This window comes from Passer montanus, unplaced genomic scaffold, assembly GCF_014805655.1.
Source record: "Passer montanus isolate IOZ18808 unplaced genomic scaffold, ASM1480565v1 scaffold75, whole genome shotgun sequence".
In the NCBI taxonomy this organism is placed as follows: domain Eukaryota; kingdom Metazoa; phylum Chordata; class Aves; order Passeriformes; family Passeridae; genus Passer; species Passer montanus.
Genome location: NW_024372702.1, coordinates 2,993,686 through 3,021,683, shown reverse-complemented (window position 1 = coordinate 3,021,683; position 27,998 = coordinate 2,993,686). Strand labels below are relative to the sequence as shown.

The 27,998-nt window shown below is 38.1% G+C and overlaps 1 protein-coding gene across 1 annotated transcript in view; it reads right to left on the bottom strand.

The window, feature by feature from the left end:
• Nucleotides 1-1,759: 1,759 nt before the first annotated feature.
• EXT2 (exostosin glycosyltransferase 2) overlaps nucleotides 1,760-27,998 on the bottom strand; it is a 70,719-nt gene continuing 44,480 nt past the window's right edge. Inside the window, 5 exon segments of the mRNA XM_039730970.1 lie at nucleotides 1,760-4,520; nucleotides 10,560-10,642; nucleotides 11,817-11,945; nucleotides 12,463-12,606; nucleotides 19,697-19,863. Coding sequence (XP_039586904.1) covers nucleotides 4,382-4,520; nucleotides 10,560-10,642; nucleotides 11,817-11,945; nucleotides 12,463-12,606; nucleotides 19,697-19,863 — 662 coding nt within the window. The 3' untranslated portion in view covers nucleotides 1,760-4,381.

The window sequence follows — 27,998 nt, the reverse complement described above, 5'->3', positions numbered from 1 at the left end:
TTTCTTGCACTTAGATACAGCAGTGGCAGGCATCTTAAAAGGAACTTACACTGTCCTACAGGCACTCCCAACAGCACGAGATACAATTTAAGGACCTATGACTCAATAGTAAAGCAAACGTGTTCTACCTGAATTTTCTGCTAAGCAAATGCTACCTCTGTCACATGCTAATGTTAACAAGAGGTTTGAAGTGATCTGCTCATGGGATAACTTGCAGATCCTATGGAGTATTGTGTTTGGTATTTTCTGACAGGTTTTGACAGAAATTATTATTTTCAGCCTAAAAGTTGAAATGAAAAGGCAGTACAGGCAAAATACTTGCCAGGATTTGCTCTGCTCTTCTCAGCTCTTTAGGATCAGACTGAAGTTAGCAACTGGACCAACTGGAATTGGGAAATTGATAATTTTCTAGCACAGATTTGATCAAACATAAGTTTGCAGAAATTTATTTTTTTTTGTGATTCAAGTACATGGATAAGACCACACCCAATAACAAGAACTACATATTATTTACATTTTAGTTTACAAAAGAACATGTTTTGCAGCAGTCGTAATAAAATTTAAGTATGCAAATCTTCAAAGAGAAAAAAAAAATCATACTCACTGTCTGATCCAATTTTCTCATCAGCACCATCAATTTTAGTTTTTCTTCCATGTATCATGTTTTGGTGGTGAGAGCAGCTTCCATGTAACAGGGCTGGACAGATTTATGCAGTACCCATTAACCATTCTGAGATCTTTCCTGATCAAAAGCTGCTCTACCTGTGAGAAGTACCCAACGTATCAGATATTCGTTATGATGGGCATTCATATAAAATCTTGGAGGTATATTTTAACATTAAAATTGCCCTTGTAAATCTATTTTCATGTGTCTCAGTACAGCATCTTTTCAGAATGCTCAACATTCACCAATACAGCCTAGAAGCAAAATGAGTCAGAAATACTGAGCATCACTTAAATCCCACCTCACAATTATTTTGACATCTGTGTCTCCGAGGTCCTTGAGTTTAAAAGGCCCTGAATAGATAATTAAGAGGGATAAACTTATTGCTAGAGTAAAGCATATTTGAACCACACCAGCGAAAGCATGATGGTGGTAGGAGGTTGCAGAGCAGGAGCTAGAGATGGAAGGAGAGAGTCATTCAGAAAATTAGGGCCTGAAACTTCACATCCTGTAATAAGACAGTAGAGCTGTGAGGAAGGAAAAACTCCTGCATTATAGGAAGAGTTAGTGATGCTAAAAATGCATCCTTAGGACTCCCCACGACTGGCAGAGCAGCCCCTGCAGCACATTCCCCCTTGCTATGCACGAGCAGCAAGGTGTGCCATGCACACGCTGCCCTTTTGCAGCATGATCCACAGGTCCACAGGGCTCCTGGAAACAAAAAGCTGCCACCACATTAGATTCCACAATCTCAGCGACTCAGCCAAAGATCACTTCTCAAAAGCACAGTTATTTTTTTTTAAAAAAAAAAAAAAAAAAAAAAAAAAAAAAAAAAAAAAAAATCTTGGCAGAAAATTAGAGTATCCCCAAAAGGTGACTGGGATGCAGACCAAACTTCTGTTTTCAAGAAAACCATCAAACTCCAGTTATGGGAAAGACAAAATATTGACAGATCTTTCTGAAGTTCATTGTGAATATTGAAGTTTAACACAGATTTATGTAGTAAAAGAGCTTGTCACTGAAATTCTTCCTTCTGAATTAATTAATGTTTCCTTGTGCCACTCCAGAAGTGAAATACAATAAACACTGATGTGATTTAATTTTTAATATACAATTATCAAGCTTTTTTAATATCATATATACAATGAAAAGTTTAAAATTACCTTAATTTAAAGATTGACAAAACTCCCATTGTAAATCAGACATACAATTACATCTTACCTTTACAGAATTTGCATCAATAGCATCACAATAATAAATGCAGAGAGCAAGTAAGTAGGCAATTTTACAATTTTTCTTTATGGTCAATTGCCCAATTTTCCCAATTGCACTAAACAGGGACAAATGGGGTTGTAAATGAGCTAGCTCTATAAAAGCAACTGTAAAAGGCCAAAGGATAAACATAATAGTTAGGGGTCAGTGGACATTTTGTGCAAGGGGAAACTACTCAGATGCTCCTGCATACGGACACAAGGACATGTTACCCTTTTACAGACTGGAGATAATACCTCAGTTTAGCAGGACTGGTTTGGCTGTCTACATCTAAAAATATTCAACCAAGTATTTCAAGTCCTCAGTGTCTTTTATGACTGTGCAAAATGAACCTTTACTGGCTTACTGAGAAAGAATCAAAAAATCACAGCAGCTTCACAACTCTGTAAGGAAGGTGTTATAACTCAGTTAAACTGCTAGGGCCTGCCAAGCTGAGATCAGCTCCAAAAGGACAGCTAAAACTGACTACTGCACTGTTACAGCTACCCTTTTAAAGCAAACTTCTCCAGGGAAATATGCTGATGCTCAAGCACCAGCACATAAATCAACAGGAAGAGTCAAAAAGAAGCTTCATGTTAATAAACCTGAAAGGCTGCAAAGGAGATATAATGAGTAACAAACCTTCCTCTCTCTTGTGATAGCCACTGTGCAGACAGCAGTTGTCACTGCAACAGCTATCCTTTTAGCTCCCATAGCAACTCAGGAATGAAACAAAGAGTGCAGCAAAGAACATTTACTAGTAATTAAACACTCCCAGAGAGTCAGATGATACAGTTTACAGGCACATCCCAGGGAGGTTATGAAGTGAAGCATCCCCTCAAAGCTATTGTTCCAATATGATTTTTATTCACAGCACATCCACTGCATTGGGCAATAAGATAAGTCTTAGTGGGGGTGAGACAAATAGGAGCAGATGTTTCCTGTTTCTAGCCTGACTTTCATTTGGTTTCTGTCATTGCTGCGTATCCAGTTTAGGAGAGGGGGTGAACCATGATGTCTAACACTTGTCCTATTGTTTGGGGTTTGGCAAATCTGAGGAATAAGGTTGCTTGCACTGTAACAGAAAAACAGCCCATCAAGTAGGATGTGTCTGTAACCAGCAGCAACAGAGGTTTCAAAAGACAGTGAAATCACACTTATCTAGTAACAAGTATTTTATCAGTGGAGCTAGAAAAGAGATTGCATTCTCAGCCCAACTTAGGACCCTCGTTAACACTGAAGGGCAAGAGTAACAGTCCAGGCAACTGTACTTCTAATTTTGTTGCATTTCTTTTTCTCATTCAGGTTCATTTCAGTATGGAGAAACAATTCAAATGCTCCCAAGAAATGTAAATCTTCTCCAAAAGACCTCCTAAGCTGTATGTTTCAGCCTGTGGCAATGGGTTCCTTAAATTACAAGCAAAGACACAATAGTTTTTCCAACAATGGTAACTTACAGGAGTTTGTAAGTGTGCGTTAACAGTGCCTTACACATACACATGTGCCTGTACATAGAAGCTGGAACTGGGAATTTCTGCAAATATAGTGTCTTACAAATTAGTACACTGCTTGTTGAAGAGGATTCAGACATGAAAAACTTATTTCACACTTCATCCCTATGGATGGCTACAATGTAAAAGAGTAACCTGATTGCTGGTTTTATAATGAAGATAAAAAATATAAGAAGACTAAAGACAAATAATTTTCTGTATTATACAACTAGTTCTGATAGACAGTCAGAGTCTTTTGCATGAGTGCAGCAGAAAATCTGAGATTTACACAGGAAGTGCAGCAATTGCAGTTCTGTCCTGCAGGTCTCTGCTTTGAAGGACAGTGTCCTATGAGATGCTGTGTCTCCATCTCCATCAAAATAATTTAAGTAACACAAATTTTGCTTTTCTCTTTAAACTAGATGAAAACAGACAGATTTTTGTTTGTGATGTTGTAGAAAAATAAACATTTGTCTCATATTACAGATGAAAATATTTGTAACACAGTTACTTAAGACAACAGTTAAAGCTCAAAAGACAGAGGCCCATCAGCCACACAGGAAATAAACTCCTCCCAAAAGAGAACAGCTCTACATGGCAGACAGTTGTTTGAATGGATGGATGCTCACTAACCAGAGAGCCTGCAGCACATTTGATAGAAGAGGTCAGTCATGCCAGTCAGGCCACAGAGAGCAGGATTCTGTTTTATTCTTCCAGGTGCACAGCCTCCTCTGGACAAAAGCATGTGTTTGACATTTTTTGGAGAACCCGCAAATAGATTTGACTCTCTGTGAGCATCAGAGGAGCAATTCAGCTTTCAATTACAACTTTGTGCAATGTAAAAGGAAGAGAACAACATTAATTCCCATCTCCCTCAGATGCAACGCACTCTCTAGCAAGTTTTGTCTTCAGGGCCTTACAGTCCTCATAGCACCTTTTTAGCTGTTGTTTTCCTCACAGAGGTTTGTCCCACTCTTTACAAGCTGCCGATATTGGGAAAGCTCTTCAGTTTCTCAGGAAAGTCATCTTTGTACAGGACGGGGTCAGCACGATGCTCCACCACTTTGAGAGGCATGGTCCCAAAGACAGAGGCAAACTTATTGATGCATTCAGATCTGGGGAAAAGGAAAGCAGTATAATTAAGAACTCCCAACAACTGGGCTGGCTACTGACTCCCACACCAAAATAACTGGTAGAAACCTTTCCTCTTGCACTTGGAAGTATTTCAGCCGTGCTGGCTACTAATAAATAAAAAGAGAGCCTCACTGCAGAGAGACCAGAAAAGAAGCTGGTGTTCTTTGATTTATCCATTTAATCACAGAGACGAGCAAGGGGATGCTGGCAGCAGCACATGTGCACATGGAGGTCAAAGCTTCCCTTCTCCCTCCCCCTAGAATTCCAGTCATTCTTAAAGCAATGTACATGCTGTAAACCAGAACAGATTAACTGCCAACATGTCTCTTAAAGGGCCACTGTTGGGTCAGTTTCGTTTATAACCAAGGTTTTGCAAAAACCAAGGCTTTGTGAAAACAGAGTTCTAAATAAAAAAAAGTCTGTCTTTCTTCAGGCTTCTTCAGAAGCTCTATCTTTTCTCACAAAAAAATAAACATGCCTCAGAGAATAGGCAGAGCTGATTGTACTGTAACTTAAAGGTGAAGCTGAATTAAAATTATAAAATGAAACAAACTAACTAGTTTATTTTCCTTGTCTAAATAAAGACATATTGAGCAATAAGACGATCATATTAGCACAAAAAACTGGACCACTGATGACTCTTTCAATTTTAATAATCTCAGGTGTCAATAATGGGGAAAGGAACAGCCTCTGTTCCTCAGAAAACAAGCAAACATTTAACCATTTAACCATTTACATTGCTCCTTTAACTTTTAACCATTGAAGGGCACTGTACCTGTGGAAGCAAGGCAGAGAAAACCTGGCTCATCTCACCTCAGCTAATGCTCAGCTAACATGAGCTGCCTGCTATATAAAACAGCTTTTAAGGAATTCAGATACCAAGGATCAAGACAACAGTTCCCTGCACATAACAGAGAGCTACAAGAACACAGGTGACATTTCTTTTGCCATTCAAAAGGGAAAACAAACAAAGAAGTGAGCACTCTGACTCAGCTACAGAGACTGAAGTGCTGCAGGCGGTGGCAGAGCAGGTCTCTCACTCTCCAACCACTGCACCCTCTCGCGACCCCTTTGAAGGGTTAGAGGGTCACTATGGCTCCAGGATAATTTTCCTCATCAGGACCTGGTCAATCACACCAACTGAGTGTGACAGTTCTGTGATGAGGACTGCTCAACACTGCCCCAAACACTCTTTTGAAGTAGACAGGACAGCAAGAGCAGTTTTCAAAATTATTTCCTCAAACACATAGCTGTTTCAAGCTATAATGGTCATAATTCAGACCATTTTCTGCCCTGAGAAAAGTGTCAGAAAACTATTTCATATGAAGTGATACTTGAATAAAATATTAATACAGGTAAATGCAGATGCTTCACTTTTTGCTATCTTCCCATCCTATCGTACATCATCCTACCTCATACCTTCCTATCTTCAGATTCAAATCATTGGGACCACAAAGAAAATAAAAGAAAAGGAATTCAGAGTGTAAGAGAAAACCATGTACAGTGGGACACAATCTCTACTCCTGTGACAAGCACTATCTGCTCCAGTGTAGCACAGATCTGAAATAGCAAAGGAGCCACCAGTGAGGACTGAAGTGAAGACCCAGGTAGCTGTTCAATATCTGCAGTAACAAGGTGAACCATCAAGAGAATGAGATTTGGACCACAGGCACTGAAAGGTTCACTGCAGTAGTTCCTGCAGACAGCAGGATCTGAGTGTATTCTCCAGGAACATTAAGCAGTTTCTGTTGCTTCCAGAGGATGCCCACCATGAGATATCTTAAACACATCTGATTTTTAGATAAAGTCAGACTTTCAAATAATCTGTTACTTGTAAGAAATGTGGTTAACTAATCCATTATGTGTATTGGAGAAGCCTCATGGCAGGAAACCCACAAACTTCACAGCCAAGGAGGTAGATGCACTGGGAGATGTGCATGTGAGAGGTTTGCACAGCTGCTGGCCTTCACTGGTTTCTGGAATACAAGAATACTTTTAGTCTACTGGTTCAAATCCTGCCTTTGCCAGTAATGACTGAAAGACATTGTAATGTAACAGCTGCTTGGTGGCTGGTGTGAAATGAATTCGTTTTCTCAGCCTACTGCCTGGTAGGCAGGTGTCCACATCAGAGCAGCCATTGTCACAACCGGAACTAAGTGGCACCCTCAGAGCAAAAGACAAAACTAAATGGATAGGGGCAGACAAAACTGACCTATTCCCTCCAGAGATTATACCCCCAAATCAAAAGTGAGGTCTTATGACAAAATATCAAGATGGGATCCTTCTACAGCTGAACTTATTTTGGTGGCATTATTTGGCTGGCATTTAAGCTTGCCAGTACAATATCTTCAACCACCAGGAAACCATTTAATTGTTAAAGAAATGGCAAAAATTAAAAATGGAACAATTAGCATGTTCTAAACACTCCAGCTGAAGCAGAAGTTAGCCCTCCACAAATAAATATCAAATTCAAAGATCAGAAAAAGGCTTTTTTAAAGGAAAGAAATATCATGCGCAAGCCACAAATTGTGTTTGAAAGAAATACACTTCTTTCCAAAAATTTCATCTCTAGCACTGAACTAAATCACTTGAATTCTGAAGTCCTTGCCACTTACGGACAATATAAACCAGAAAGGATATCCAGAACATTAAACACTGAAAGCTAGGTAGCTAAGAGAATGTAATGTCATCTCAGTATGGAGGGAAGGTGTTTCTCTTAGTTGTGTCAATAGTTTTTCAAAGTAACAGAGGCATGTTTGCTTCCAAGTATTATTTTTTCCCTGGCTTTGCTGACAACGTGCAGTTGTACTCAGCTCAATAAGACATTAAGATTGTGTGAACTCAGAAATTGAGAGCCCCATTGCCCCTGGATGAACTTGGTGCTTGTTAAGGTCTCTCTTAATCAGGTTCCTCACTGCTATAATCCAACTAACTTTTTGGCAGGGTAGCCCTGTACCTGCAACCTTTGGCCAACTGTGACCCAGGCAGTTTGCCTCTTAAGGAAATGGCTTCCTATTTTGACTCTGACAAATACTTGCATGTCCTAAATAAAAGACTGCTGTTATTGTGGCTGCAGAAGCAGCTCAGCCCTTTGCTGTATTTACTGTACTGGCACTTGCCCTCTAGACTGCACTTTAAAGAACTGTCCAGTTTTGAGAGCCAGATGAAAAGATGCTAAAAGCAGTAAACTTGTTGCTATTTAAACACCTGTAAATACAAGGATTATGAGACCTTCCTGCAGTTTCTTCTGTGACCTGAAGGCTAAGGGCAAGAAGGGAATTCTTGGTTCAAAGTTTCCTTCAGTTAATGTATTTTAATGATGGAGTTTGATAACCCTGGGAACTAAAGTCTTCTATTTATCTAAAATAAATTAGACAGCAGGAAGAATAGCAAAGTTGGCTTTCCCATAATTCAGTCTCTTGCTAAAATAATAAAATTTCTTAATAAGAGACAGAGTTCAACTATACCATCTTCCTTTATCTCCGCTGAACGAGTCAAAATGTCCAACAAAACCAGTTAATTACCTATCTTTCCTGGACAGATTTCCACAACTGACTTCTCAAATCTTTTCCCTTTACAAAAACCAACAGGCAGTTGCTGGGCATCCCTCTGCTATTTCTGAACCAGAAACCTAACACTAAATTCTGTACATGTACGTGACAGCCCTGATAAACTGTTTGTTTCACAAGCAGTAGGTTGATTCCTGGATATCCAGGCAAGTAATTAGCTCAGACTACCTGCTGGTTATCTCTGAATGCTAAAAAGCAAGGAGTCAGGTACTTGGGGAAGCTGCAAGTGAAGCTGGTAAGGGCGCTTTTCCTGACACCTCAGGTATTGTCACTGTAAAGTTATCAGTACAAAGTTATTCTTTTATAATGACAAGGATTCCCTGATGCATGCGTTTTTTTCCATTCAGCTTCTCTCCTAACCCTGAGAATAGTGGATGGATGGATGGATGGATGGATGGATGGATGGATGGATGGATGGATGGATGGATGGATATGAGAGCCTTACTTACTGCTAAGTTAGGAGAATCTGCTCTAGGAGTTGTTACTATTTATTATCCACTTAAATGAATATCTAGCATAGAAGATTAAAAAAGTAAAACCTTTTAGATTCTCAAATAGCTCCCTTATATTTAGGTAAATGATAACACAGGGCAAGAAGGCATTAGGTGTAGCAAGCAGTTTCAGTATAATATTAAGGATTTTCAAAATCTAGTCTGAATACACCTAAACTGTATATCTCTCTAGATTCTCCTGCACTCAGACTCTATCTCAGCATGTACTTCTTTGGCTAGGCAAATAAATGTGGATTTGCAGTCCATCTAACACTTCCCACAACCCAGTATTCCCCACTTTTCAAAATTACAGACAAGCAAAACAACAGTTTAAACATGTTCTCAATAAACTGTCAATGACACTTTACTCTGAGGATACAAGAACTGCTATAGACATGGAAACATGACCTTTACCCAGCATCATAATGCACTTCAAGGCAAAGAGCAATTTTTTCATCTTATGTTTTTATAGCATTTACCTTAATGAGAACCTAGTTCATAACTAAAATTCCCAAGTGTTGTTTTAGCACCACTACTACGACCACAGGAAAGCTTAACTTGCTTGGGTAGTCCATCCTGTAAGCCAGGTCAGAATTGTTAGATATGGGGGAACCTTTTGTGCTTCCCTTTTAGCCAACATTTAAGATCTACAAAATTTCCCTCCCCTTTATCAAGTATTTTCCTGCAGAATAATTTTTACCATCTTAATGGGGTATGTTTTACTTCTGAGTTGCATACTCCTTTTTTTAATCCAGTCTTACTAAAACCCATACAACACTTAAAATCTTGTGATTTCTGCAGAGAAGGACAGAAAAAGGTTCACTGTTAAAATAATAAGTGTCTTACTAATGACTAGTAAGATAACCATGTTGTACTTACCCATGCAAATCTGAAATGGCCTGTTTTAAATGTAGGTCATATTTTTTTTTTTTGGTCAACTCTTAGAATCAAAAATGTTGGAAGAGACCTTTAAGATCACCAAGTCCAACTGTCTGTATCTGCTGGTGACTTCTTCCCCCTGCTTACCTACCTCATCAGTTCTATCGTAGGAAATAATTTTTCCCAAAGTTTGCAGGAGAGATGCAACAGCTCAAGAAGCTTAAAGTGAGATGCCTTTATTGGTCCTAAATCTCAGGTTAATTCCACCTAATAACTGGTATGTACATTTATTGTCAGATAGCCCATTTCACACATGGGTACTGAACAGCTTTGCAAATGAAGAAACTTTCCCTGATTTCACAAATTCAGAAGCCAAGGCAGAGAGAAGCCTAGTGTCTTGGTCAAGGCTGGAAAGCCCTTTACTGGAAAGCAGGGAATGCAAATATCACACTTATAAACTTTCAGTATTTCACTCTAAGCATCCACTGCCTTTCCAAATGCATACTTCATTTCAAAATTAAATTTTTAGAAAAAACATAATAATGCTGCCATTGTCAAAAACTGCAACATGGAATTGTGCAGCAAATGCCCTTCACTAGTGGAAGCAATGTAATTCACAATCCTTAGAAATAAGACAATGTACAAATATCACTTAAAATTATTTTATTAGTAATTTATATCCTTTCTGCTCTTTGGTAAACTACAAATTGCCTGGTTTAAAAAAAGAATTCATACTTATTACAGCTGATATTCCATGGCAAACAGAAATGTGGTATTACTGACAATACTGCCAACCAAGAACCTGAACTTCATATATGTGTCCCTATAAGCTTTGCAGCAAAGCTGATGAAAATTGTAGCCTTCTAAAGTAATTTTTTGTAGTAGTCTGCTTTTCAGTGACACATCACCCATTTTAGGAATGACTTATGCTTGATAAAACATGATCAAATCCATGTAACATTCTTTCAAAATTAGTAATTTATAAAAACACTATCATTTTTGATCCTAACTTAATGAGACACAGGATAAGATTCTAGGGATCAGAACAAGGCAATCAGAGAAACAGAGAGTGGTCACTCACCTTTCCACCATGTGTGTCTGGTCCAGTGATAACCCATCAATTGCTGTACATTCTGGACATTTGAACTTCTTTCGTGGGGTCACCTGCAGAAAGGCATGCCAGATATTATCAAATATCAACAGAAGGGACATTAATCTCCTTGCACAGAGAGCAGTGCAATACCTCTGAACATGCCTGCAGTGTAAGCTGAGCTCTCTCAAAAAGAGGGGGTGTAAAAAAAAAAAGCCACTCTATTCCTCCATTCAGCTCCATCTGGCCCGGCTGACTGCAAAATTCACAGGGGCCCAATAAAAACGGCTTGGAGGGTTTTTTCCTTCTGTAACTGAAAAGAAGTGGCGATGACAAGCTCCTTAATTCCTGTTTAATGACTGTTTTCTCACTGCCAAGGTCCCTGTATAAACACCATTTGTTCTTGCAGCCATAACAGCGATGAAATATAGCTTCCCATACTTCACCGTAACGTTAATCCAACAGGCGCTCTTTTGCTCTCTCCAGTTAAGAGCTGACTGGCAAGCCCTGCAAGGCTCTCCGAATCGCACAGAGGTGCCAAATTACTCTGCTCTGCCCTCATACAGCTCAGAAACTTTTTCAGCAAAAGCACACACTTTATCTTCTAAAGACTTTTCTAGGAAATGCAGCCACCAGTCCCAGTAAATGATGATGGACAGAAGGGAGAATGGACCCTGCTAATTGAAGTAATGCCTGGTGGCCTCTAAATCTCATTCCAAGTTGACACAGTTGGAAATGAATGTACGGAGTGAATGTCTAGACCTGAAAACGTGTCGAAACATGTCAGGAAATTAATTCAGGGATAAAAAGTTCATTTAAAGCTGATCTTGCAATTAATGTTCTCGCAATTAACATTCCTATAAATCAGCTGTTGTCAGGCCACGACAGAGCGAGCTGTGGACAGTTGGCAATTTCTTTCCTCTAGCAATCTCAAATAGTTAAAATATATGTCTGTGGGCATGTACATATACACATATGTACAGCTGTCATTTAAATTATCTTTTTTATAGCTCATCTAGATGGCTAAAATAACCACCAGAAACAACTGGTAAAAATAATTCTGTTCTCAGTTAACGTAAAAATTTTACCAGAAAGGCTTTTCTATCATGGAAGGAGACCAAGATACTATACTGGGGGAAAATGAGAGAAAAAGGAGGATTAAGTAACATATTGAAGCCAACTGAATAAATTTAAGTAAGTATCTCATATTTTTTAATTTTGTAAAGATAAACAGCAGAAAAGCCCCACCTTAATGACTGATTTGCCAGTGACATTTGCTACTAGAAAATTCATGGCAATATCTTCACAATTCATATGAGCATCCACCCAATTCTTGATGTCTCCAGGCATCTTATAGGTGTAAAGATAGTTGAAATACTGTAGAGAATAGAGTGAGAGAAAGAAGATAATTTTAAATATAGATACAGTAACTACAAGACTAAATATTTCAGTCATGGAACGGCAGGCAGCTAAGTGATAGTGCCTTCAGACAAGAACTACTTCAGCAGATAGAAAATAATTTTTGGGTGCTAAACTGAGTATTATTCCTTTCCTGACCACCACACAAATTTCACTAAAATTGATTCTCTTTTTTAAACCTGCCAGCTACAAAGCTACATTCCCTGCAAAATTTGCTAGGTACTTTCAGGTCATGCAAACTGGCAGGAGTTTTGTAAGTTCATAAAGGTAACCAATGGTTTTATTTCACTGGCAGAGACAAATCAGTGATTTTTACAGCAACTGAAAGAGGTCTAGGGAAAGTTTGCAATCAGTTCTCCAACTGTTTTAAAGAATATAATCATAGCACCACAAAAACTGATGGAACAATGACAGAAACACATATAGATATTTTTTAATGTACACACTGTACATTAGTGCAGTGCAAGCATATCACCTTGTGATAAAAGGCTGCCCCAGTGAGCACCATGGAGACTTCATTGGTCCATTCTGATTCATATTTCCATTTGTTCATCTCGTGGTCCCAAAGATGCAGGCGACCTGGATATCCAACCAACCTGTCAGGGAACTCACGCCAGACCTGAAGAGAAAAAAATGTGACATGCTGTTAACCAGGCCTGCAAGAAAGCAAATGCAACACATCTGCTTTCTGGAAGGGTAGCAAATGCAACACATCTGGAAGGGTAGAGTTTCAGTGGGGCAAAGATCACTTAAATTCTTCTAAGTCCAAATTCTTGGAACAAAAGTTGCCAAGAAGAAGTACAAAAAACAGTAAGCTTTGCTGCAGAAGGACCCTACAATTCAGAGAAGCCATGTCCCAGAGCAAAAGACCACTAATGGACTACTAAAATAATTGTTATAGAGAAAAACAAATGACTATTCAAAAAGATTTTAACTCTAACTAAACCCAAGCATGATTAAAATGAAACTTCTGATGTTAACTTCAGTAGATATGACTACAACCTAACTACTTTCACAGCTGGCTTTGGATCTAACCAACCTGCTTCCTTTGTCAGGAACTGGCTTAAATTTTAATATTTCTGGTATTCTTTAGTGGGTGCTTGGCTACATGGAAGGCTGCTTTGCCCTTGACTTGTTCCAGACAGCTGGATACAATCAAGATACCATCCTTGTCACTCCATACATTATTTTATAGCTGACTACAGGATCAAATACAGTAGACAAGAACAAGGAGAAGGGCATCATTAACGCAACCCCAGTTCTCCACACTGCTGGCCACATTAAATAATAGACAATTTTTGCATTAGAGAAAACGGGAGGAAGGATTATAATTATTTAGAGGGGTCTGAATGCTATTTGTTTGCTAGATACAATTTGTCTGCATTATTTGCAGACAAATTATTTAAAATTTGTCCCTTAATCCAAATAACTGCTTGGCTTGTTGGAAGAATGAGTCTTCACTCTCTAATATACAGTTAGGTTACAAGTTTCTGGTTCAGGTTGGTAATGTGTAAACAAACAGATGCATCTATAATGAAATTTTTGTATGCAAGATCAGCAACAAGAACAAAGTACCTCAAAAATCCCCAAGGATCCATTCACAAATTCTTTTATCTGTACAAAAGACAAGGGAACCCTACAGTTGAATGTACAGTAAAGGTAGTGTCATCTGGAATTCCACCATCCTGCTAATGTCATCCCATCAGCAGTTCACTTTGGCCATTTCTTATGTGTCAGTGCATTTCAGCTGGGAATCCTGGACTATAAGGACTCTGTGCAAGTATTTTGTCACAGTAAATATGATAAAACAATCACTTTTAAGTTACTGTTTCTGCATCTACATTTCTGTGATTTTTCATTACTATATACCTTTTCATCTTTTCATCTCAACACATTTTATTGCTGTCAGTTAATACAGCTTCAGAATCCCATGATGAGAGCAGTTATTATTTCAAATGTCCAGATGAGGGAACCTGCCAAAAATCATACAGGAAACAGGAATGGGAACCAGATCTTCTGACTCCTCAACCACTATTTTATCCAGAAATCAATCTTTCTAGACAGTTCTAGGGCACAAGTACTGGGATATGACAATGCTCCAACACAAAGGGTTCTTGAAAGCAGAGATATTTTGGAACTGAAGAAAGAGAATTCATAGGACACTTACAAGTTGGTGCCATAAGCTAATTAAAACAATACAGACTTCTGGCAGGCAAGCCAGTGAGGGCTTGAGATATCTATTTTGACATGATGTAGAAAACCCTAATAAAGAACACAAAACTAAATGTACAACACCAAAAATTTATTCCTCACTCTCCAGGACTAAAAAATTTAATGATTTAGTTTTAAACCTGAATATTAAAATGTCTATCTCCCAGCTGTTGGAAGGCACCACCACATAAGCTACTGAGGCTCAACAAAGGATTTAATGGAACACTACAGATCTGCACCGTACTGGGCTAAGAATTCTTGTAGAGGAAATGGCATGCATATTAACAGCAGCTGAAAGAAAGATTAAAGTCAGCTACTGCTTCCCATGGGAGTGCAGTGCCTTCTCAACACAGAAACCTGGATTCATACCCTTATAGTTTTTGCCCTTGGTGTCATCTTCAAGAGTCTAAATGACATAAAATAAAAGCCAACTATAATGCACATTACTCATACAGATGTTGTTGTGTCACTCTAAATATCAACTCTACCCTGTAAAAAAAAGTCTTGGCCTCTGAAAATTGTCAGTTCGATCTAAAAAGTAACTTTGGTGTTTTGAACAAAGATTCCCTTTAAAAGTAATGCTTTTGAAGTCAGTGGAAAAGCTTGGCTTTTTCATAATGTTCACCACTAGCTCATTCAATGGTGATTCTGGAAAGGCTCCCAGTGACTCCATCCAGCTCATTGCCCAAATCCATACATATGCTTTGTGCCAAAATTAATATATACAGCTACTGCATATAAGGAAGCTTTCAGAATAAAAATAGTGGTAATGTTTCTAATACTACTCTCTATCTTGTATTACTGTCCATTTTCTTGTTTGATGGCTGCCTATAATTTATTAGTCTGTTAGGAGTACATTTTATTTTAGCCGGTGATCTTATTAGCTTTCTCAGACTAAGCAGGATGGCCCTGCTTTAATACTGGTAAGGGACACATCCAAGGAAAAACATATTGCCAAGTGAAGAGGAGGTATGCTTATTTGCAGACAAGTCATTCCAAAGACTCTGGTAGTCAACCCTGAAGATAAATATTTTTGGATGAAGCATCTCCCATATGAAATGTCAAATAGAAGTCCTGACTTAGTAGTTTTACTAAAAGTCTTGTAAGGAAAACCAAAAGGAAATGATAGTAATTTTGTTTCCAAGTCGAGTTCCCAAGTGATATAAACAGTATAGCTAAAACACCCTCCAGCCTCATCTCTCCAGAGCTCTTTCTGCCTCACAGCCTCAACTATTCTGTGCAATTTGCTGTGCCATCAGAACAGCAAACTCTCCACGCAGCCAGAAGGACCGGGAAGCATTTCCTTCTACAAAATATTCTCAAACATTTATGCATTCAATTCAGTAGACTATATTAAGTCACATGCAATTTCAGCAATTTAATGAACAGAAAAATAGTCAGCATTTCCAAAGCTACCATGACAACATTTTAAAAATGAAACACTGATTTACTGTCTTCAAATGAAAACAAACTCAACCCATAGTACTCCTTCTGCTTTCCAGAGCCCCATCCACTCTTAATTCTTTCCCAGTCCTCAAATAAGTGGCTTGTGCTATTACTAAAAAAATAAAGTAAAATGTAAACACAATCCATTAAAAGATGTATGATGCTTTGCACACACACATTTTGTAAAATATCATCAGTTTGAAGAAGAGCTTTGAATGTGTCCAGCAGTGAAGAATTATTTTGTTAAGCAGAGTTATAGTACTCGTCCTACAAAGGAATGCTGAAAACGAAACTTTTAAAGTCTAAATGAGCAAGGAAGAATTCTTCTGAAGAAGGCATTCCAACTTCATGAAAATTTCAGCCTAGCAAAATATGCAATTCAACAGAGAATAGATTTTTTTAAAGAGTGCCAGAGACATGAAGCACTGAAAAACAATTATGAGACAGAATAAGATCATCTACCAACAGAAGCGCAAAAGTTTTCAACAGAATAAATGCAAACTTAGCAATACACCAAACTGTATATTTTATGAATGAAAAACATAGGCTCAGAACAATAATCCCCATTTAGACTATTTCCATTATTGCTCTAATAAAAATATTTTGTCTCTGTAAGGACAAAGTGCTGCATAAGTATGGGATAAGAAATTAATGCTATGATATCTGCCTCGAGGCCAGCTGAGACACAGAGGTGGGAATGCTACAATGCTTGATTTCAGTCTTGTATTCAAACACCAGACACTTCAGAGGTGGCCAATAGTTTTGCTTTAACTTTTTAAGATTATGATAATCCAAATACTTGTTCCATTTCTTGAGTCTCTCTTGATACTCTCTCTGTGAACAACAAAGTTCAGTAAGTGGGAAAAAAATTATCTAGACATAACAGTTGTTTTCCAGTATCCCAAGTCATGTAACTGAACAGAACTACTTCTTTCCAAGTCAGAATGTCATGAGTATTCTTCTGCTACCTTAGTACAGCAGCACACAGGGACTATTTTTCTGCTTGCTCCAATAGATTTATGGAAGGTCATAAATCACGGAACCATAATAGTTCACTTTTAACAAGCAAAAAATGTCTGACACTTTGAGTGTTACTATATTTTTTATGGCTGATAGTGTACAGAGATCAAAGTTTTCTGTTTTTTTTTTTTTTAGGCTTGCTTTATACATTCAGAGAAGTGTGTGACAGAGGGGGTTTTGCCACATGTTTAAATGCAAAGTCTCAAGGATGTCCAGAGAGAAAAGAAAATTACTGAATGTCACGTTTCCAGCCCTTCATATGACCAAAGCAGAAGCAGACCTACTTTTAAAAGAAAACTTTCTAGTAACCTTATATGCTGCTACTGTTCCCTCTGGATTCTCCTGCAAATGAGTCAAGAGTTTGAGAGATACTTTTCTGGTAACACACATAAACAGATAAATAAATTATCACAGGCTGAGGACAATTTAAACATCTGGGAGCCAGCTCAGGCCTGTCAAGCAACTCACAGACACTCAAGGACAGGAAAGATCAATCTTCAGCCCCTGATTTCTGTGCCAGAGAGTAGGAGTTACATCACCCACTCCCTATACGAGAAAAACTGAGTATTTCTAGAATAATTTGCTCTGTTTCTGCATTCAAAGACATTTCTATTCATTTAATTTACTGAGGGAGTGGGGGTGGTGAAGCCAAACTCAAAATACAAGTATTCAAATTACTCATAGGTTTATCTCAACTGTCTTCTCAACACAGCAATTTAATTTTCCATCAATGTTACTGTGCAGCAAGCTGACTTCCCAGAATTAAAAAGGAATAGGATTTATAATAAAATGCAACTGCAAAAAAATAATTTCCAGTCTGCCAAAGTAAACAATCTCATGTCCAAACAGTTACACTCACGCACAGAAGGTAAGGACTGTTACTCAGATAGTCCCTGCAACCAAGGCACATGGCCATAAGGCCAATAAATGAGCCAGTACTATCAAACTGCTAGACCTGTTGGACTTAATCCTAGGAGATAAACAGTTGCAAGTCCTAATTATCCCCTAGATGCACTGACTACAGGGGAATTCACATCAAATTTTTTTTCTTTTTTTTTTTCATGAGGATTACTCCTTTCTGTGTGAGTGTCCAGACTCAATATATGTGATGTTACAAATATTGTCCACTGAGGGTGTTAAAATTCACAGTTCAGAGATACACAAAAAACAAGGTTCTTTGCATGACTTCTTTGCATGACAAGGTTCTTTGCATGACTTCTGGCTGACACAGCTGGAACTCTGTTGCAGTTTGAATCTTTGCTTCAAAGCCCTTCAAGCCTGCTCTGCCAATAGCACAACTACTTAGACAGTCACTTAGGTGACTTTGGTAAGTCACTCCTTACTCTTAGTCACTTTGAGACAGCTTTATGAAAATGGAAGTCAAAATGCAAATGGGGAAGGAATTTATGCAGCATGCATATTACGGATCTGCTATATTTCATCCCATCAGATCACTCTCAAAACTAGTAGTTATAAGCACCAACACAGGCAAAAGTAAGTCAGCTTGCAGAACTGCCAGCACTTGATTGCTCTGCTGTTGCAGTACATTGCTTAAAACATCCAGTGTAGACAACAAAGTATAGAGAAGGTCTGTGCAGCCAAAATCCCCTTCCTTCAGTTGTCTTCTCTTCCTTCCTTCTTTCACACTTCATGTATTAAGTCACTACTCTTAACCTGGCAAGGAAAGTATTTCCTTTCTGGAGACACACATGATAGATGAAACCTCTGTCTCCACTACTTAACGTCTTTGTTATTACTTCAGCATACCTACATCATCACAAGACATTTCTGGAGTCCAAAAGCTTGTTACTTGCTAACAGTCTCTTTTACTCAAGAGGGAGAAAGAGCAATATTTCACCTCACATGTACATACATTAAAGAACTATGTGCAATATATTTTTAAAATATCATCTTGTATGAACTACACTTAAGATTGCTAAAAATTTGACAGCTCAGCTATCACATTTTGATAGCTTTCTCCACCTTAGAGAAGCAGTTTCCATAATTTCATTCAACTTAGGTAACAGTTTCATGTTCTAGCTCTCACTTAGGAAGCCCAGTGTTGTTTTGCTCTTGATAATACATGTACAGGCGTGACTAAATAATTCAAAGCTTTCTTAAAATATGGCATTACATTTTGTAGCGTTTCTGATTTGTTTACAAATACAGCATCTTTGTCTTAAATACAGACATATAACAGTAATGATTATGGACTGTGGACTTAGACTATAGACTGTTATACACTGAAATACAAATGGAAGAAAAAATTACCTAATTCAAAACATAGTTTTGGAAGGAAGACAACCCTGATGCTTCGAGTGTACTTTTAACAAAAAATTCAAGTACCTATGAAGACCGTTGCTTCTTTGTACTGCCATGGCTAACTGATTTGGACAAGCTTTCTTTTTGTCCATACCCTCATCACAAGAGCAGCTGTTGAAGCTTTGCCATTTCAAGCACATGATCTGTGTGTCCCCTCCTTGAAATTCTTCAGTTCTTCCCTTCACTGCACTCCACCTTACTTCGGCATGTCCCCAAGAGGCCTTCTTTGCTCCCAATACTTAATCTCTGAAACTCATCGTGCCCATCAAGACATGTTCCTTGGCTAGCATTTCTGATTTATCTGAAGTTAAGAATGAAGCTCAGTCTTCAGACTGCTTCCCCTACACTTATTCTGCTACAACATTTTCTGGAGTCTCTTGGCACTCCTCCAAGACATGTTCCTTGGCTAGCATTTCTGATTTATCTGAAGTTAAGAATGAAGCTCAGTCTTCAGACTGCTTCCCCTACACTTATTCCGCTACATTTTCTGGAGTCTCTTGGCACTCCTGTGCCAGTTACTGATAACCTCTTAGCTGGCAGGTTTTTCAATAAAGAAGTCACTATCTGTAAACTGTTTCAGTCAGCACTGAACTATTATAGTAAAGAGAGATGCAACAATCTGAATCAACACACTGCGCAGTGCTTCCTCCACTTTATATACAATGTTGAAGTGGATGGCCCAGGAGACAGCAAAAAACCAATTCTCTTACCTCATAGCCAAACTGGAGTTCATCTGAGGTTAGCATAATGATATCATCATCAATAGCCAGCACTGCTTCCGTTTCAATCTCATCATAAGGGAAGAAGCGGTTGCTAAGCTTGTTTTCTGCAGTCCTAACAACTTTCAGGGGAACACGAATCTTTGGCCAGAGGGAATCTAGAGAAAAGTTAAAAGAAATAGAATTCAATGTTATACATTTGAATCTGCATATCCATCTTAGCTGCTTTTTACTCTTTTCTTCTTCACATCTAAACAAATGCTTCTTTAATGGTGAATTTATAGCCGTTTCAGTTTGGCAAACATGAGAGCAATGAAGGCAAGAGACAGAAGTTCAGCTACATTTCCCTCTGTATCTCGCAACAAAGAGCTTCATGGGCAGCTGTATAGAGGATAGCTTGCCCAAACCGGCAACTTGCAACACTCACAGAGTAAGCGTAGGGATAATATGTATTGGTTTAGGACACACAGCATGGAAAGATCCTTGACTCAACTGCAACTAAAATACTTTGAAGCTGCAGTATACAATCACTAACTGCAAGTCTAGGGTCATAAAGAATTTGATTAAGAATGTTAGTTCTATCAAGGGCTGAGCAAAAAAAAAAATTATATCAAATAAATGTTTAGCACTATTGACTAGTGCTAAGGAGTAGATTCTGTGTCTCAGCAATTTCTTTCATCTTCGAAGTCCTAAGTTACAGTGATAATTTAAAACTAGATAAATACAAATGGATTCTAACTTGTGCCCTACAGCATTCTTCCAAGTAGAATAGAGCACTGGAGTACACAAACATTAAAATACACAACTCAAATGAGGATTTAAATAGCAAGCAAACCCCCCATAGATACAAAACTGGATCAAATTTACTCTACCAATTAATACCATGGCATTAATTTCCATTTTTTCCTATGTTTTTAACATGCAGAACCTTAAGTGTCACATTAACAGCTTCTGCACAGATTCAAAAATTTTCAAATCCCTATTCTATTCCTACAAAAGAATAACTATAGGTGTAAATATAGAGCACCAAGCTAAAGGAAATGGAAGCAAGGGCTGAATATTAAACACTCATTCTAAATGCATGTAACCATCCACAGTTTCTAGTACAAAGGTTAACAGTAGTCATTATTACATTACGATGCATCCCAAAAGCAACTATTAATGAAAATGTACTTAAATTAAAAGCAAGAGAGACATGGGCAAACTGGAGAGAGTTCAGGAAAGAACCATGAAGATAATGATGGCACTGGAGCACCTCCCCTCCAAAGAAAGGCTGAGAGTGCTGTGGCTATTTAGCCTAGAGAAGGCTCAAGGAAGGTCTCACCAACAGGTACAATCACCTGAAGGGAAGATGCAAAGAACAGAGAACTAGGCTCCCCTCTCTGGTGGCCAGTGAAAGGACCAGAGGCAAAGGCACAAACTGAAACACTGGGGGTTCCCTCCAAACATCAGGGGAGACCTTTCCAGAGTTGAGCGTGACTGAGCACTACCACAGGCTGCCCAATGATGCAGTGAAATCTCTGCTCTTGAAGATATTGCAAGCCATCTTGGAGATGTTCCTGCTTGAGAGGGGGGTTGGACAGCTGATCTCCAGAAGTCCTTTCCAAGCTTAGCCATTCTCTGATTCTGTGGTAAGTGGAGTCTAGAGAAACTGATACTGAAGGTACTGGAATTTTCATGTCTGAAATACATATAAATTGCCAGTGCAATTTGCAAGTGACACAAAGCCTGGAGACATGAAAAACAGTGAGCACAACAGAGTCATACAGAGCTAACTAAACTCTATACAACCGGACTGCTTAGTAAACTAGGTGCATTTAAACAAAAAACACACTGACATATTGGAGACACGAGGACCAAGGCAACTTTTTCCCTAAAAGCCACTTCTGAAAAGGATTACAGGGACAGAATACATATTAATTCTCAGCATGCTGCTGTTGCAGAATGGATTAATATAATTTTTGTATATATAGATGGGTATGTAGTAAGAAATCGGGGCTGAGGGCAGGACAATTTTACCTGTATGCAGACACAGGCAGGTGCTAAAATAATGTTTCATTCTGGTGTTTTTATATTTTAAACCACGTTTCTTTACGCTCTTTTCTGAATTTTTCTATTTGCTCCCCATGTCCTAGTAGTTTTATTCAAACTTCCTATTCTTATCCTGGTGGCAGTCAACACTCTTACTGTTCGTGGTGTTTGAGGCAGAAGGTGCAGTAGGACCATCTGGGTTGACCTGTGTCCTAAGTCACCACATTGACTTTCTTTTCAGTCCAGTGACTTCAAACTTGACTGCATCTTCTATAATAATGCCCAGTCTTGTTGAAAGACAAGATGTACAGAACCAACTGCTGTCCTTTTAAACTTTTGCCAGAGGTTAACCACTGTTATTATTAAAAATGTCTGCCTTATTTATACTTTGAATTTGCCTGGCTTTAGATTCCAGTCATTGTTTTTTGTTATGTCTTTCTCCAGTTTGTTGAAGATGCATGTCATTTTTCTTCTTGTGTAGGTGCCTCTACATGTTAAGCAAATCTATTTTTTTTTCTTCTTTTAATAAACTAAACAGATTGATCTCCACATTCTACCAAAAGGCATTTTCTTCTGACCTCACATAACTCATGTGATTCTTTCTACACCATTTTAACATTGGAGCAGTATTTTAGAAAGGAAGATTGGCAGGCATGGGTGGCTAAAAAAAAAAAAAAGAAGAAACACAGAGTGATATTTACTGCCAAAATTTGTATTCAGTATTCGGTTTCCTGTCCCAAGGTTTTTCCTGTAAGGTTGAAAATGTGTCTGAAAAATCTACTTTTATCTGTGTGGTCTTGTAGACCATGGCCTTTATTTGACACGTATGCACGTTCTTGTCCTGTTTTACTCACCCCTTGTCCTTCTACTAGAAGGCATAAGGCATTAGCCCTAGCACATCTGAGTGCCTTGTGATATTGAGCAGTAGTCAGCTGCAAGGATTCGATCCCATTCTGGTGGACTCCAAGGGAGTCACAGTCAGCCCCCAGCTGGGGACATACAGCAAGCTCCTTGGGGCCACTACAGATATGGAGCAATGATTCCAATTGTAGCATTTAGGAGCTCATTTTAGTCTCAGCATTGTAAGGTCTTTGAAAGCTCTGCATGAACCATAATCTGAAATGCTGATTCCAGTAGGAGACCACTGAAATTGCAAAATTTTCAGCTTCCTAGTCATTTCAACCTTAGGAGGCAGTAAAATTAAATGACTGGAACTGTTTATTGCAAATTAATACTCTTGATTTCACTCACTGCTTTCTTACTGGTTTACCATACAATGTGCAAGTGCTATTTGATAAATGGCAACAGACACTCATAGGTACCTCACGAAGACAGATGTCACTGCCTCATAAAGACTAAAATGTGTAATATTTGCAAGCTTCTTACAGACCTTTAGATAATAGTCTATAATTATCCAAATGTAACCCCTGAATTGGTATAAAATAACTTTAAGAAGCCTGATAGGTCCCAAAAATACTGTTACAAGTGTTTCAGTTGCAATCAGAATTGCCATAGGTATGCATGCCTTTGTAAATTTATATTTATATGTAGCATCAAAGTTTACATTTGATACATGTTAAGCATACTTTTATTCAGCCTTTTCTTATTTTTGTGTCTGATACATTTTGAAAAAAATGACAACCAAATTGCAACAAAGTCCAGGAATATATTGAAACAGAAATGGAAACTGAAAAATCACTAGGATCGAAAAATAATAATTTGGAAAAACAAGCATGCATATAAACATTAAACTTCCAGCTCTTCTGAAAAATCAACTATTTGATAGCTTACTAACAGACATGCCACTTGCATAAAAAATGGTTATAGTAGGAAAAGTCATGAGAAGTGTATGAAAAATGAAGATGTAATCTAATTATAATCAGCACGCATCTCAGATGTCAGCAAATCCTCTTAAATCCACATGATTTACTAAGGTCTCGGAAAGTCTCTCAAAATGACCAGTTCTCAACAACGGGTATGCTACTGTCAAATATTTGTGCTTTGAGAAACATAATATAAAGTTTCTGAATTTAGCCTTAGATTAATGAAAAGAAAATATAAGCATTTTGGAGAAACTTTGAATAAGACATTAGGATACCAGTTACTCTGCAGCATGCAAAATGCACAAGGCTACTTGCTGCCTCAAGGCTGACTTGATACTGGAGCTTGCTGCCCTGCAGGGATGGAAGAACATGGGAGATGTTATTACACAATGATACCTGGGTAACAACTGGCAACCTGAGTAAAATTAACCATCATAAAGGACAGCAGGCTCCAGTGAGAGATCAAAGTATTACAAATCAGCTCTGCCACAGGAACTCCAAAAGAAATACATACATAAAAAAGCAACAGTCACTTCAGAAGTCAAAGTTTCAGAATCCATCAGGGAGATTAAAATTGCCTATATTTATTTTAAAGGACTACAAAAGAAAAGCTTTCGTATTTAAAGACCAATCAGAAACAAGATTTGTCACTTCTGTAATATCAGACTTTTCACATACTGCTCGGAAAGTTCTGAGAAACTTCAGCACTAGCAAAACATACATGGAGGAAATTCTCAGTTGACAAGACTTTGTTATAACCAAGGTAAAAGCACAGGCTTTATTCTTACAGTAAGACAGACCTTTAATAGAGTATGGTAAATACAAAAGAAGCTTAAGGATCATACATCATGGCACAAGATCCTTTAGGCATACAAAAGTAAAAATTCACGTTTGGACTGGGGACTACTCTCATTTTTTTAAAAAATAAGTGCGGACTCTGTGATGCAGCAGAAAACAGAAGCAAATTATAGAAATAAAGCTCTCTGAAGTGAATACAAGTCTATGTATGTAAGGATTCTGAAGAGAATGACAGGCACCTCCTATTGTGTGTCATACTGAAATAATCATGAGAGAAGAGTGAATAACACTTATACTTGCTCTCTGGTAATGACTCAGGTCATGATTGGAATTATGTGCTATTTAGGACTACTGATGCACTGAGTGCTGGAGAAGCCCATAGAAAACAGTGTGTGGTCCTCCAAACACAAAATCACCAGTTTCCCCACTTTGCCCAATGCAGCTCCTTCTTCTAATAGACTTACAGACTCTAACAGCCCATACATGGCTGTGATTCTGGCCAGCCCACAATTCCACTATTAAGTCCTGCAAGTCCAAATCTCACAGCAAAATGTTTAAGCATGATTTCAAGATTATTTAAATTGTAGGATAAAAAGGTGCCATAGTTACATTCCCAGTTAAAATACTCACACATAAAAGAGAAGCAAAACATCCCATCTTCTAATTATGTGTTTCTCAGCTACAACTGCCAGTGTATCACATGAAATGTAGATAAGAGAAGGGAGAGCAGTCATGAGAAAGAGGCAACTTCATTATAACCTAAAGGAATACCCCCTCACACGAAAAACCTCTCTCACTTTCCACACCTCCCTAGGCTTGTGATCAGATGTTTGTAATGAAAATGTAACTAAGTCTGCACACTGTTCATATATAAAAATGATTTCTTAGTCTGAAATCTAGCCCTGTTCCTCAGTACTGAATGAGCTGTTACACCATACATAAAAGGGGGATCATTAAAAATAATAGAGCACAATATTTCCATGGAATGTATTATTTCTTTTCAAAGAGGAATGGCACTGTGCCATGGTTTGGGAATGGTACTCCCCAGTTCAATGCCCCACAAAGACTCTCCAAACCACACACCTCTCTCGCTGTCTCTCACTCTTTCCCTTCCCCCTGCCTGCTGCAGGAGGATGGAGAGGAGGAGAATTGGAGGCACAAAAGGCAAAGATCACAAGTAGAGGTAAAAATAACTTACTGCAAACAGCAGTGAGATAAAATGAACCATAGTGGCAACATACTAACAACAAGGTATGAGAAAATAAACTATTCACATGGGAAAAAAAAACAGCAATAGACAATATCAGACAGCTCCTTCCACCAAGTTTTTTCTACCAGAAGGAAGCCCTTCTCCTTGGAAGAGACTCCCTTTCCCTCCAAGTGAGGGAGGTAGTACAGAACAGTGAGGTGGTACAGACTGCAAAAATTAACCCTGTCCCAGCCAGAACCAGGACACACCATCGTTAAATAGCACCATTCCCTGTATCCTTGCTTCTGAGAAACTAGGAAGCTAATAACATCTCAAGAAGTCCTTTTGCAGCACAAACATTATTGTTGATCTTGTCAGCAGACATAAGTGTATTTACAAAGTGTATTTACTTGCTCTGCTTACTAATCATCCATTCTCAGTTTCAACACTCAACATAGGGAAAATAAGAATCAGTACAGCAGCTGTACAGAGCTAAGCAATATTCTTGGCACACCACTTCTAAGTAGTATCAAGTTCAAAAAATAGCAAGTAATACTTGAATGCAGATGGCTTGTTGCATTTGCAATTGGAAGCAGCAGGTAAGGATAATGAGGAGCTGGAAATACAGAATACACTCCTGATGACAAGAACTGAATGCTTGTCAGTATTAAAACCAATATGACAAATTTTCTAAAATCCACTTATTGGATTTATGCCAGCTAAAATCACAGCATTTTGATGATTCATAAAACATTCTTTCTCTGTTTTACTGCCTCAATAACAACAGCTAAGAATATCTCATGACTAGTGATAATCTGGGTCCAGAATACGAAGTCATATAATGTTCTCACTTCCCAAAACTTCTACAGAGTCCATTTGGAAATATAAAAAGGAAAAACTTTCCAGAAGTTTTGCAAGGTAGACAAAGACTGACAAAAAATTGGCAGAAAATGTCCTTAAACATGCTCAGTTGGTACCTGCAGTTGCACAAAATCCCATACATCATACTCAATTCTCAGACCTGAACTTTTGTACAAGCTCTCCTGTGATGCTTATTCTAGCTGGTCTACAGTAGTTTGCATGAGTGCAGCTAATTGAACATTGCTAATGAAACCTAATTAATACTTTTTCAGTCTCTAATACTGAATGGCAGAATTTAGCTGGAGTCTGAAGTTTAAAAAGACTGTCAGAAACAACATCAGGCATTTTACATCTACTTATTATCAGAATTCCTTCTATTATAGCTGAGAGAAAAAGACTGTTCAGAGTTCAAAACAGGTGGTTTCTACTCACATTAATGTGTTTATATTGTTCTACAGAAATCCACAGAATTCCTCTTGTATATAACAAAACAGAACATTTGGTTCTAGGACACAAGGGCCCAGTTTGTTAAGATGGGTTTGATAGGCTACCTTTCCAGATTTCCCTAGGAAGTAATATTGCAAAATGTTTGTAATATGCCTTGTGGAAAACTAAAATCACCATGAATTAGTTCTCTAGCTAATCAAGGAAAATGGCATTAAGTCCATCATCAAGAAGCCAAATTAATTCAAAATTTAGAGAGAAACCATTCCTACCAGTGCTGACTACCAAAGGCACAGTATGGAAAAAAAACCAGACCTCTCACTGAAGTTGTTTTTATTAATTTTTTTTAAGATAACACATTCCTAAGGTACAGTAATCCAAAGGATACTCACTTTCATTAGCCCAAACAGTTTATATCAATGCTGTCCATTAACAGCATTAACTAGAAATACAAAGATTATTATTTCAGTAGCACCACAAGAAGTTTATAGCAACTTAGCTTCAGGATCCACAACTAAACAGAAAATACACATTCCTTAAAATACACTTTTCATTTTTATAAAACAACCTAAGGAATCAATCTACCACACATGATCTGTAGCTTGTTGCATATTTACTAACAGTAATGAATTTATACATTGTAATATGTGGTAGACAAAATGGTTTCTTCACTTGTCTGAAACAAATGGTGGTGGAAATTTCTATCGCAGACTATTTTTTTGAATTTCAGAACTAGCAATTTAGAAAAGCACAAATGAAAGGGAAAAAAATATTTGCCTGATGGAGAAAATCATGATTTCTACAAAATATTCCCAGCAGCAGGCACTTAGACCACAATGTTTATTTTAATTGATCCAGAGTGAGGGGGAAAAGTTTATTTTTTCCCTATAATATTTCAAGGCTTTTTACTATTTTTATTACTATTATACGCACCGTTATGGGTCTACTGACATTACTGCTGCATTGATGGGCTTCTTGCATACAATGCACAGAAAATAAGCAAAACTCAGCCAAAGACACAGAGCAGAGATCATGTTCCTAAATTCTTTGAGTACTTAAGATACAAGCTGATTCTATAATGTTTTAAGGTTCCAGAGTAGAATCATCATTGTATGTGATATTTTCTTTCTGCTATTTCACATATAAG